The 13,601-nt window shown below is 39.8% G+C and overlaps 1 protein-coding gene across 2 annotated transcripts in view; it reads left to right on the forward strand.

Annotated features, from left to right (window-relative positions):
- The window catches only part of MED21 (mediator complex subunit 21), a 215,570-nt gene extending 206,831 nt beyond the window's left edge, over positions 1-8,739 (forward strand). For both annotated transcript variants that reach the window (XM_067105421.1, XM_067105420.1), the window contains exons 5-6: positions 624-733; positions 1,610-8,739. In XM_067105421.1, coding sequence (XP_066961522.1) covers positions 624-733; positions 1,610-1,792 — 293 coding nt within the window. In that variant the 3' untranslated portion in view covers positions 1,793-8,739. The remainder of the gene's footprint in view (positions 1-623; positions 734-1,609) is intronic.
- The last annotated feature ends 4,862 nt before the right edge of the window (positions 8,740-13,601 follow it).

Genomic DNA, 13,601 nt, shown 5'->3' on the forward strand with positions numbered 1-13,601 from the left:
TAGTTACAGACTGTCCCTTCAGTCTCTTGCCTTAGGACGGACTATTTGGGATATGACAGAGATCAATAAACTCAGGTTCTGATTCCTTAACAATGCCAGTCTTGTTTCCATAAGGCAAAATCTCCCACCTAGAGTGTCTCCATATAAAAGACCAAGTTTTGTATTTTCATACAAAAAAGTTGCTAGTTCAAGATAACAGCATTTTCCCTGGATATAACAAATTTGATGTCTATTATCATTCCTGCATATTTGTCTCTTTAATTGAAAGAATAATATTTAGGTCAACAATGGGTGAGTGGGTAGTAGCCAGCCACCCATTTACTTGCCACAAATAACTACCTTGTTGCCAGGCATGATCCGTTTTATCCTGTGAGGTTGTTAAAGTCAAGATATTTGGAAAGGAATGGTCTGTAGTTGTGTAACAAGCTGTATTCAGTGATCTTGGTAAAAGGTACATCTTTGCCCATTGTACCTGTAAGTTTTGAAGTTTTCCATGTAACTTCCAGCCTTTGTAGTTGCATGAAATAAAGGTACTTCAAAGTTTAGTGCTTTGTTAGAATATTGTTATTTTTAAAATACTATTTGCCCTTTTTTAAATACAAGGTGTATGTCCTTTTTTCCAGATATGACTGAACATAAGAGAGTATTTGCTACCCTAATTGCTAGAAATGCAAAGGATATTGATGCACTCATAGAGTCACTGCCCTCTGAGGATTCTTCAGCTGAACTTCAAGTAAGAACATTTGCTGTTACTAGCTATGTATTGGAAAGCAGTGGTTATATCTTCTAGTAATTGTTTGGTGTTTTGGTGTACAGTTCTAAACAAAATGTTGGTAGTGAATTAATATTGTATTTTCAAGAATAGTGAACTGCAGTAACCCCTCGATTATCCACATTTACATTATCTGGAACTCGCATTAACTGTATGATGGCTTTTGTTTAAAAGCATATGTAGTGTTTACGTTAAAGCTGTATTGACAAGCTAGGGGGATTAAGGGTATGGGGTTGCCGTTTTATATCTGAAGAATTTTATGTGACTTTATCAGGCAGGGCCTTGGCTTGATTATTGTGGACAATTAAAGAGGGCAGTACTGTATTTACTGAAATGCCAGTATGATGATTACAAATATAAAAAAATATTTGACATACATACTCTGGAGTTGTTAGTAATACATAGAAATACTGAACTAAATGATTGTATTGTACAGTGTAGCCATACAAACCCTTCTGGTAGTCTAGTCAAGTGTGGTTTTTGCTTTTCACAGCAATGCTAAATTGAATCCTTTCAAATGTATACACAGTTTGTTTTAATTACCATATAGGTGATCACCTCTTCTAGTGGCCTTGTGTGTAACTGTTTGCATTAGAATTACCAAAAAATATTCTTTTCCGGCCCATCAGACTTACGACTAAAGTTGTTGGCTGCTTTATTTTTGAAAAAGCTAAATATGTGACTGTAAAAATGTTTGCAGTCACAATTTATCAAGTAACGGCAAGTGAGGTTTTCAAATTCTCCAAACCTTTCTGTAAAGGTAAAACATGAAAATTATTACAGTAATAGTTTTTCTATATCACTGAGGCTAACAGTTTCCTTCCATATACATTTCAGACTGCAAGCATGAGATTGTTAGAACAAGAAGGAGAGGATGCAGCCTTACGTCTTCAGAGAGGCATTGAACAAGGAGATAAATTGCTAGAAGAAATTAACAGAGCCTTAACAGAAATTGCCAATACACAGCTAGCCATTAATCGCATTACAGATGCATCTCAGGGTGATGCTATTAAGATATAGGTGAAGAGCTTACCAGGTAGTATTAAATCTCTGCACAGTTTATATACTATACTTATTTTTGAGATGCTGAATATAACTTTGGTATCTCTTCAGGTATAAAGGAAAGGAATCAAAACTTGATGGAATAGACCAAGTAATTCTGAAATACATATTTGTCCTGAAGTAAGTGAATTACTGTACTGCATGTAAAAATGCAATAAAAAGATATCTGGGTCTCACATTGACCATATATTTGTAAGATTAATAGTATGATGTGCATTTTGAATATAACAACCTGATATCTAAGCAAATGAATTTATATGTAGTTTTTATACTTTTTGCAAGTCATGAAAGAGTAGATCGAGAGCTTCTTTTGTGTATAAACCAAATGATAGATTTAGTGATTTCTGATAACCACTGCAGGACAAACATAAGAGTATTGATGTAATTGGTATAAGACTACCTCTTACAGTAAGTCATGATGCTCTTTGTTCTTCCGACTAAATTAATGAATAATAAATGGTTGGTAAATACATTTTTTAAGGAAAACCAAGTAGATGGAGTATGTTAAAGAAAATAAGCAATATTGCTTTTTTCATAAAGCAGTACAGTATATGCTTTAACTTGTCAAAGGAGGGGTATTGAAAGTAGGTATAGTTTCAGTTGACATTGAAGTTTTTTATTGGTTTTCCTTTAAAGTTTTTAGACCAAGTGTTAAAAATTAAGCTTGAACTAACCATTCAATTTTTTAACCTGTTATTGATTTCTCTTTCCAGACAAGATTAATATTGTTTTGATTAATGTGTTACAATCGTGATTTTAAACAATTTCATAATTTTTGCATTGTTATAACATGTGAATAAATAGATTCAGTTTAGAGGGATAGCACATTATCTTTGCCTCTCCCTTTTAGCTTAAAGATTCGTGATACTGAAGTTCTTTTCTATTACTTTCAGACAGATTTTCAGGAAATTTTTATATCTTTAGTCTAAAATGATGTCTAGAGAAATTTTATTATCAACTGTGTTAGGTTGTGCTGTAGAATATATGGCTATTGATGATGTTCATGTTATGCTGCATGTTCTTGTTATTTCTGATACCGAGTTGTGAAGTACTGAAAGGAGTGTCACAAAACACTGTTTGACATTTTATAACATGGAATCTATTGAAGAGCAGAACAGTACAGTAAATAGCAATTATTGTGGAATTTGGAAATTTGTTTCATTCTACAAAGCAAAGTGTATTGGAACTTACTTTGTTCCTGTGGGGATACAAATACTACTCCTGTAATATATGGGGAGTATCCTTAAGCGCATGCACTGGCCGGTTGTGGACTGACTAATAAAGGGTGGTACCAAGGTAGAGATGGGGAGAGGTGATTCTCATTCTCACCTAATTGACATTACACCTTGTCCTTCCGGCCACGACACATTTCATGACATATTTCCTAGTGTGATCTTTTTACAGGTGCTAACTGTTTCCTTTGTGTGAATCTTGTGCATTTTTGATTTCTCAATCCCAAGTGGTTTCTTATGTGACATGCATTTTTGTGTCCAAAATAGTGCTAGTGTTAGTTTTTTTTCAGTGCTTTTGTTGGGTTTGTCTCAGTGGAAAGCAGACAGAACAAACTGTTGTTCATCAGTCAACCTTGTAATTGTTTTTGGTGGGAAAGCAGCAGCTTCTAATGGAAGGTTCATCAGCATTTGTCTCATTCTTTGATTTATATACTAATAGTAATAACTTTAAGGTCTCCATAAGGCACTCACAATCTCCTGAGGTAGTTTATTTATGGTTACATGATGGCTTTATAGACTGTTTCATTGGAAAAGGGTTTTCTGGTTGCAGTGTTCCTTCCTGTTGAGCTTCCTCTAATGGGCGTGACTTAGTCTGCAGTTCCTGACTAGACCAACCCTGTGGTGCGAGGCAAATAAGGACAGTGAAAGGAAGGGTAGGGGAGCCCTTTGCGCTCTTCTTCATCTTTGTCATCGTCTACCTTCACCACGCTCTCTTTTCCTGCATAGGCAGGCATTGAGATAAGGAGTCTAGTCCTCGCTTACGAGGTCTAGATAGACTTCTTTCTCACAGTCTCCCCCTTAGGGGAAGGATGGGGTACACAGTCATTAGCAGTGATCAGCTTAACCTTAGGGTCTGCTACTATCTCATTTCGTAGCAAGTTCTCAGACTCCAATCAAGTCATGGCTGTTCAGCTCATTGGCTTGGTCTACAGTCTTCCCTCCTCTTACAGTGACACTCTGGAGTTGCATGGAGAAGGTTTTGTGTGGCTTGGTCTGTCAACCAGATTTTAACAGTGGCAAGGGGGTATTTTGTTTTCACGATGCAACCATGGTTGGATGACTGTGGTGGACAAGTGAGCAGAGCAGCTCTTCCCACCACAACTCCTTGTGGTTACTCAGAGAGCAGTGGCATGACCCACTCAATTTAGGATTCACATTGCTCGTTTACCAGTTGCATAACTGGTCTATGGATCAGTTTTGTACACGTTGCTGGGATGGTTCTTCCTCAAAGCCTTCTTTCAGGACTTTTTTGGGGTGAACCTGCATCGCCTCCATGCTCGAGATGTTCTGGAACGTGCATGGTCCGAGCAGTCTCCAGGGAGAGTTCTTGAACTCTTCCACCTCCTGTGAGTACGGCTAGCCTCATGACAGGTAGGAGAGTTGGAAGAGTAACACCAGGGTGTGTTCCTCTCCTTTCCTGGTTTTACCAAATATTGGAAAAAGTTGGTGGTGGTGTTCAAGTTAGAACAGGGCTCCAACAGTGAAACTGCCGTGGCTCAGATGAGGCTCTTCTCATTGACTATGGAAATTTGGAATGCTCTCGGAAGTAGAGTTCTGTTGGGTATCCTCTTTATTTGAGGGAGGAGCAGCATAGACCTCCAAGAATCAGTTGGTGACTGTTCCCCTTTTCTGATGCCATGATGGAGGATAACCTCTCTCTTGTAGTAGTGGGAGCAGAACTGATTTCTTGCAGTTCTCCTGAACAGCTAGATGCTTCTGCATTAGGACTTTTTCCTCCAATCTTAATACACAACAAATAACTCTGGGTAGTACCTCGGCTTTGCGTGCCTGAAGCAAAATTGTTTGCCATTTCATAATGCTGTTTTAAACTGATGATGGCTTTTTCCCAGGAATATTACATACTTCCCACCTTTAGTTCTGCTTGGGCTATCTTAATGGTATTCCACTTATTGCAACACCCTTCACTTACAGATATAGTGCTTTCAAGGGCAATTCTTTCAGACATTGAGTGACTTCTCACATTTTAGTCACAGTCTAAAGTTTGTGGTCATTCAAGCTAAGTCTAACCTTGTCCTTAAGCATCAGATAAAATACCTGAGCTTACTGACACTTGGCAGTGGAGTGCCCTTTAAATAGCCTCTTATGTTAATGAACTTTGGGAGATATTGGTGCAGTTCCTGTCCCAGCAGGAACAGCCTTCTTGGCCATGGCAGGTGGTCCTAGGTCTTCTGTTGCCGTGAGGCATCTTGTATTGATTGTATGAACCTTTCATGTTCATTTCTGTGTCTGATATGGCACTGAAGTGTTGATTCAGATGACTTGCCAATCCTTTTAAAGTAAGCATTAAGGTTTGTAATGGCTTCCTTATTCTCTACCTTCAGTATTGAAAGTATCTGAATAGAGGGAGAGTGCAAATCTTGGGTGAATTTTTGTCTTAGGTGTGTGCTGTTTGCACTGCACTGTTCTCTTTGAGTTTGCAGCTCGCTTAACATTGCAGATTTTCAGAATGGATGAGTCTCTCGGTGGATGAGCAGCAAACCTCTGACACAACGTTTCAAGTAAAGGTGAGTGGTGTCTCATACTTTGCTTCCTTTAGCAGTACAGGTACTTGAGTGGACAGTGTTGCTGGGTTGGCTGCATTATGCATTCTGCACAGCAGAATATTATTACAGTTTTACATCAACTGTGATTGTCTGAAGTACAAGGGCATTTTGGTCCCTGCTCTCCTGATAGTGTAGAAGTTTTGAGTATTAGATTACCCATACTCAGTGGGAATAGACTAGTTACAGAGAACTAAATGTTATGTAATTTTTCAGCTCTAGGAGTGTCATTAACTTCCATCATGTGTATAACACTTTGATTGTTTGTTGTTTTCTTTCTCCGTCTTCAAGGAGTGATATACAAATTGTTTCTCATTCCTCCTCCTTCTTCACTTGGCACTTCTTTGTTGGCCTCTGGCAGAGGGGTTTCTTTGGTCGAAGCGCCATGCGAGTGATTTTCCTTTGTCAGCGTTTCATTCACCTTTTCCATTGAGCGGTGGTTCCTGCAACTTTTTACACTAGAATTCTCCAGAAGCTCTGAAGAGACGTTTTCTCATACATCTTAGTATTTTCAGCAGACCTGCATCAAGGGGAGCATCATCTATGATTAGTACTATAGAAGGGGAACCCTTTCTGCTTGCTTATACTCAGCAGTCAAAGACTTTGACCTAAGCTGAGTCAGGTTCCTTTCAGTGTATGTGGTATCAAGGCTAAGGCTTGCCCAGGTCTAAGTGGATTAGCCCTCTCTTCGGAGTTAAAGGTCTATTTTTTTTCCTCAAACTTCAGTCATGAGTGATTACATTCTTGGGCTTTAAGCACCTAGAGGTATTTTTCAAGACAATTCTGATGTTGGATAGTACCTTTGGACTGTTCTTTACTATCCTTGGCGCATTAATGAAGAAGTCTTTTGCGTGAGGCATCACATTGGCTTTTGGTAGGACAGACATTGCTCTCATTCCATTGTTCCCCAATGGGAATGGTAGCTCTAGTTGCTTGATGAAAGGTCAAGTTTCTGAATTCTTCCCTGTGAATTTAAGGTGGGGTTCTGGACGAGATATTGCTTTACTGGCATGCACTTCATGAAATTATTCACTCCTGGGATCTGATGTGTTTTCTTTCATTAGTACTTATTCACTCCTGGGATCTGATGTGTTTTCTTTCATTAGTACTAATTAAAATTAGCAACTTGTCTAGAAACCCTTTCGTGTGGCTTCATCTCTCTCATTATCCTTCGTCCAAGAATTTGTGACCGAGAAGCCAAATCCTCTGTGCCAAACCCAAGGTTTGGGAGTTTCTAGGTCCCCTCTCTACAGTAAGAGGGCTAGTTGAAATGTTGCTATACCCCATTTATGCCCTATTTTACTAGAGAAGGAACAATAACCTCAGACTAGAGTACAAGCGCCATTTTGTGAGTACGGGATGTCGCAAGAGGAGGTATTCAAACATCATCATCTGGTTATGTAAGGTATATACCTCAAACATCATCTCCTGGTTATGTAAGGTAATCTCCAAAGCTTATTACTCCCCCAACTGTGCAGAGGACCATCCAATTTGCCCAGGAGCTTACAACACTATCAGGCATCAGGGCCTCTCTTGCTCTCTGGAAGAACTTCTTGGTCCAACAGGTAATGATGGCAGCAGTATGATGCTTTCAGACAAACTTCACCTTAATCTGTTTGAGGGAAGTTGCCCACAACTTCCTTGAATCCTTCTCGTTGGATCCTGTGGTAGTAGCTCAGTAAGTAGTGTTACTACCGGGGACTATTCAAGCATCCTGTGGCTCATTTGAGTGCTTTGGCTGGAGTGTGTGGCTTCTGGGGAGAGATGTGGTGTGTGCACTAACCTGTTCTCTCTTCCATGACCCATACCCAGAAACATTTTTGCAGGAATACAATCTAGACCTGAATGAGTACTGGTACGTGACACAATGAGCCCTTGTTCTACTAAGCTAGAATGTGAGCCCAATATCTTCCCTTTTCTAGAATGAGAGCCCAATATCTCCCCTTTTGTAATTAGGAGGGACAGGGAAGAAAAGGTAAAGCCTTTTATCCATAACAAAGTACCCCTTTTGTAATTAGGAGGGACAGGGAAGAAAAGGTAAAGCCTTTTATCCATAAAGTACTGACCAACAGTTTCCTGCCTCAGCTGGAGGAGACAGTTCTTCAGGATTACAGTAGTCCTATGTGATTCCAGTCTGCATTGTGCAGAGTGGGGATAGAGGGAAGTACTGCCCTACCCTCTAGGTCAGTGCCACAAAGGTCGAGGGTTCTCAGCTTTACCTGTGGGTACTACCATCCTCCTAATGTAGTAAGCCTCCCTAGTACTGCATATGAAAAGCTTACTTTTGTATACCCTGTAGGAACAATGGCAGATTTTAAAAATAATTTGTACTTTTAATAGGTATACAAAAGTGTACCCGTTCCATATTGGAGATAACCCATCTTGTCTACCCTTCTTCATTTATTTTCCTTCAGTTTTTCATTCTGGTATGTGCCAGGACAGTGGATAACGTCAGTTGTGTGAGAATGGACATCCGTTCTCCCTCATCTCTGCCTGCATATCATCCTCATTTGGTCAGTATACAGCTGGTCCAGCGGGTGCACGAGAGAATACTCTCCATATATGAAAGGCTGTGGTTTGTATATCTAGGGAAAAAATGCAAATACTATAAGTTGAAAACTTTTGCATTTTGAAACTGGACTAGAATTTTGAAAAGTACAGTAGCAATTCCATTCCTAAATGTTGACATAGTTCATGAATCGGCATAAGAAAATATCTAGGATCTACTATATAGTTTTTCTTATATTAAGAAAACATTAAATTTATGGGGGAAAAGCAACCAGCTAGTTTTTATGGAGAATATAAAACTAGTATTTCAGTTTAAGTATGAAAAATGATAAGATGAAAACAAGAGCAGTAGAAAATTATTAGAAGTTTCGAAATTCAGATTCCTGTTGGGTGACCTAGTCATTATTTAGTAATGGTAATTACAATGTGTAATTGAGGTCACAGACAAATGGAATTTGATGTGGGACTTGAAAAAGAAAATGTGAAATGGTAAATGACCACTGACTTTTTCATACCTTTGTTATTCCTATGATTTTAGCTTTTAAGGACATTTTATGGAGTATATGAAATGGTGTTAAACTAAAAAAAATAAAGTTACATTAAATACTTTTGTATGATTTAGAAAATGTACCTCCTGGCTGTTTTAATAGCTGTTTGCAGCAAGTTGAGCCGCCTCGTGTTGTAGTAACTATGTCTTAAGTAGAAGGGAATTATAATATATAACAATGTTTTACAGTTGAAATTAAGTGTTCATTGTGGTGTTACTTCCAAGGTGGGAAATGGTGTAATGTATAGCGAATTGTGTATGTTAGGGCAGAATGTTTGTATAGATAGTTATACAGGTAAATATGCTATAAAATACTGAAGTCAAGAGATCTGAAATATAGACCAAATTTCCAAAGAAACTGAAGTCCAGCAGACCATGTTTATCTTTTACAACATATTGACACAAGATTCTTCCAACAATTAGGGTAATTCAGATATGGATCAACATTCAAACCTAATCATTGATCTAAAGCAGCAAGAATGAAAAATTGAGTACAATTACAATAAAGGTATTTTTCTATTGCAGTATAAAATACTGTATAGACATACAATACATTAATTATTGATTAGACTGCCAAAACCAGTGGTCAAGAAAAAATGAGAGCGTGTAAACAGAGAGAAGCTACAATATTATGTGACCTTAAAAATGAATACTGTAATGTTAAAATGAAAAAGCATTCCTTTCAGCATCCCGTCATGGCTCACCCTCCTGTGCACTTCAGTTGACAAGCTGTTGTTTCTTTAATAAAAAGTTGCATTTTGTATGATCATATGGATTAATAATTAAATTATCTTTTATAACAAACAATCTAGCATCAGCATAAAATGAAATAAGATTTTTTCATGGTTCTGTCATGTTTTATTAAGTAGAAAGAAAAGTCATATTAACTAAGAGTCAGAACTTTAATTTCTTTATAAAAAGTTATGATGTCACATCAGGAATGTGTACATCAGATATAACACATCTGCTTAAAGCAGTTAAAAGTGTACTTGTTCCAAGCAGAATAAAAACCACTGCCTATCATGCAGGAGTACTCTTAAGTGTGATCTGAAAATATGTTGAAACAAGGTAGTTAACTGAAAACAAACAGGTGAGTTGGGTACTCTCCCATCTTACCTCTGGTGCCAACACTCTCCAATTGTGGTTGAGTAGATGTGTACTGTGCTTTCACTGACTAATTTGTTGAAGCTGTGTTTACTTGATTCTCTGTACCGTGTTTATCTCTTGTTTACATGTTGAATATTAAAAAGTTAAATTAACAGCAGTTGAATATTAAAAAGTTAAATTAACAGCAGTGCTGAGAGAGAGAGAGAGAGAGAGAGAGAGAGAGAGAGAGAGAGAGAGAGAGAGAGAGAGAGTGTGTGTCCTCTGTTCTGTAGATTCCCATCAATTTTCTCTCTTCTGCAAGGGTATGTTTTGCAGACCTGATTCATGCACTGTCCTTTGCAATGGAAGGGGTATTGCAAGAAATGGAAGAAAGCCATGGTGTCTTCAGGGGTACCTTACCCTTGGCACTGCTGAATCTTTTTGGCTCCATCCTCCTGGATTGCCTTCCCTCTCTCCCTGCTCCTTGTGCTTGTTCTCCTCTGACTTGGTTTGAGGGGGCACATGCACAAAGGAAGGCAAGCAGTACACACTCCAACAGTGATAAGCCATATGTGCAAGGTAAGCTCTCCCAAGGTGGGAGAGCCATGTATTTGAGTGGTTTGTCACCACCTACCTCTGCATCACTGTTTAAGTACCTGAGGATGATACAGTCACCCTCAGTAATTTAGGTGACTCATCTTTTGTCATGTTATTGGGCCACTTAATTTTGGCTAAAAGTCCCTTGGCCCTTCTGCTACTACAACTGTTCCCACCAAGGAATTATGTTAAGTCTCCTGTATTGGCTGTCCTGCCTGTGGGAGACAGCCCATGGTACTAGACACAGGCCATACTCCAATGATGCTTCTACTTCCTCCAACCTGTTTTCCTACTGAAGCTGAAGTGGGGAGACAGCCCCATGGTACTGGACACAGGCCATACTCCAATGATGCTTCTACTTCCTCCAACCTGACAGCAGCCCATGGTACTGGACACAGGCCATACTCCAATGATGCTTCTACTTCCTCCAACCTGTTTTCCTACTGAAGCTGAAGTGGCCAAAGTATACATGGTTGTGCAGGCCCTTGGGATGTTCCTGGTTTGCTCAGACCTGTTATGGGCATGCTCAACACAGCACATGAACTTGAGTCCATGGCTTTTAGTAGCTTGGCTTTGGCTGAGCATAGGGAGTTATTTGGGAGGGTTAACAGCGGTTTGGAACGTGCTTGTTCCATTTCGTGAGTCCGTCTAGACTTGTGGTTCATTGATTGATGCTGTCAGGTCTCAATGTTCGTGTCCACAATCACAAGAGCTTACCAGGAAAGACTGATTGATTGAATTATGTCTATTAAAACTGGTATCTACCAGGAAAGACTGGTGAGTCAGCTTCTCTTTAGGAAGAGCATCAAACTTGAACATAATGATCTTGAGAAGGCAACCATAGCGCTATTTGCAAACCTGATCTTGTCAACAGAGCAAACCCTTGGGTGCACTCCAGAGACAAGGCCTTTGTCACCTGCCATGATCTTAGTTTGCTTGAGGTGTTATGGTCCGAGTTGAGTCTAATCTCTGGATCAGATTATTCCCTGTTATCTAAGCAAGTCAAGTAAGGTAATTCCTTATCACTGACATGTGAGAGGAAGTTCTACACACTGGAGAGAAGAGACTATTTACCTTCAGGATAACTCATCAACCAGCAGACTGACAACTGACCTCCACACTCTAGATCTAGAGACCAACATATGAAGGTAATTCTTTTTTGGCTGCAGAGGCAGCATCAAGGCTCAACATTTGACGGAACATACTGGCCGATTTCACTGTTACTGGTGTCTTGGGGGAAGGTGCTGATTTTTCTTTCACCATCAGAGTGCAAACCTGTGGAAAAACTTTACTCTCGAACAGTAAAGCTAGGTTGATGGTGAAGAGGCATTTCAATAGCTGGGATACCTTGATCCAAAATGCAGTCTCCTTTAAGCCTTCTTAAGGACTGAAAATAACTGCAGCTAAGGTTTCAAGGCCAGCCATGTCTCCTGTTTCTGGCAAGGCGGCTTCGACCGCCTTGAAACTGTGACAAGTAACTCAAGGTTCTTCTTCCTTATGAAAGTGTCTGCCATTTATTGACTGTCCTGGGACAATTTTGGCACTTAAGCCTTATCTCCATTCAGTCTGGTTTACCAAGTGATTAACTAAGTGTTTCTCACTACGGGTCTTAGAACGACCCTTTTAGGTTCTTGTTGGCCCCATGCCGAGTGATATTCTGAACCGCTAGCTCTTCTGCTTGAGAAACCCTAAAAGATTCCACTCTTCTCTGTCAGCCATCAACTGGTGCAAACCCTACACCTTCATGATTGGAAGTTTTACAGCAGTTCCAGCAGAGGGCAAGTTTTCCTTGCAGGACTGTGAGAGATATGTCCTTTTGCCTCTGCAGGAATTGTAATATAAAATTTAGGCTAAAGGCCAAGTGCCGAGACCTGTGAGGTCATTCAGCGGTGAAAATAACTTTGAAACAGTTGTCAGGAGAGGGTGGAACATAAGACGCAAGAAAGAGAATATGAAAGGAGATATAGTAAAAGGAATGAAAGGAGAGGGTAGAACGTAAGATGCAAGAAAGAGAATATGAACAGAGATATAGTAAAAAGGATGAAAAGGGTTGTAGCTAGGGGCCAAAGGGATGCTGCAAAGAACTTAAGGAATGTGAACGGAAATATAGTAAAAGGAATGAAAAGGGTTGCAGCTAAGGGCCAAAGGGATGCTGCCAAGAACCTTAAGGAACACCTACAGTGCACTGCATGAAGTACACTGACAGTACTAACCCCCCCTAGAGAGTTGCCTCTGTGGGTCCCCAACTAGTGTGTATCAGGAAGAAGAGCTATCTACAATTGGTATCAGTCAGGAGCTCTCTCCCAACAGTGCTGCTGTTCAGCAGATTGTTGACTTCATCTACCTCAGACAAGACAAGCTCCTCTTAGTCTCTGCAGTAAAATGCTGTTATTTTGCTTTGAGCCAGATCTTACAACTAAAGAGCATGGACCTCTCTTTCTTGGTAAGATGTCCATGCTTGGCAGGAGCTTTGAACAGTTTTGCCTACCTTGGAAGCTTCAGCCACCTGAGAGGGATGTGACTTGTCCTTTGCAACCTATGTCAGGTGCTGTACAAGCCCTAGGGGAGGCCTTGAATCATAATGTCATTCTCAAGACTATTTTCCTGTTAGTCTTAGCCTTCAAAATGTTAGCAAGTTGCAAGGTATTTTGTATCTTGTCTGACACTTGGAAGGTTGACAGTCCCTCTCATTCTTGTTTGTTCCCAAGTTTTTAGGGAAAACCGAGTTCTGGTGAGAGATTCAAGAAATTTTCTGTTCCCTCCCTCTGGAACTCTGATGAGATGCTTTTGTGTTGTGTTGTGTCTCTTTGTTAGTACAAGCAGGCACAAGGTGTCCTAGAATCTTTTCCTTTCCTGTTCATCCCATACCACAATGGTCCAATAGCATATAACCATACAGAAGCACTCACAGGAAAGGAAAGAGGAAAATTTGAAGACACCGAGCTTTTGTTTAATTTTCAAGACATGATCACGTGTGCAGTGATCAAGTGGGCATGTGATTTGTTTGGTAACAGGAATGGCCATCCAGTAATGGCAAGAGTTTCTGAAGCCTAGGGTGCCAGCCTATCTCTTTCAAAGCAACTTTTAAGTTTTATAGGTAATAATAAGGGCAGGTGTCTGGTGGTGCCAAACTACCTTCACCTCCTTTTACCTCGGAAAGGAGTCAGCAAATCCTTGGAAACCTCCTTAGGACCTGTGGAGATAACTCAACAGCTTGTGTATTCACCCAAGCCCCT

Source organism: Macrobrachium rosenbergii, chromosome 6 (genome assembly GCF_040412425.1).
Source record: "Macrobrachium rosenbergii isolate ZJJX-2024 chromosome 6, ASM4041242v1, whole genome shotgun sequence".
NCBI lineage: Eukaryota > Metazoa > Arthropoda > Malacostraca > Decapoda > Palaemonidae > Macrobrachium > Macrobrachium rosenbergii.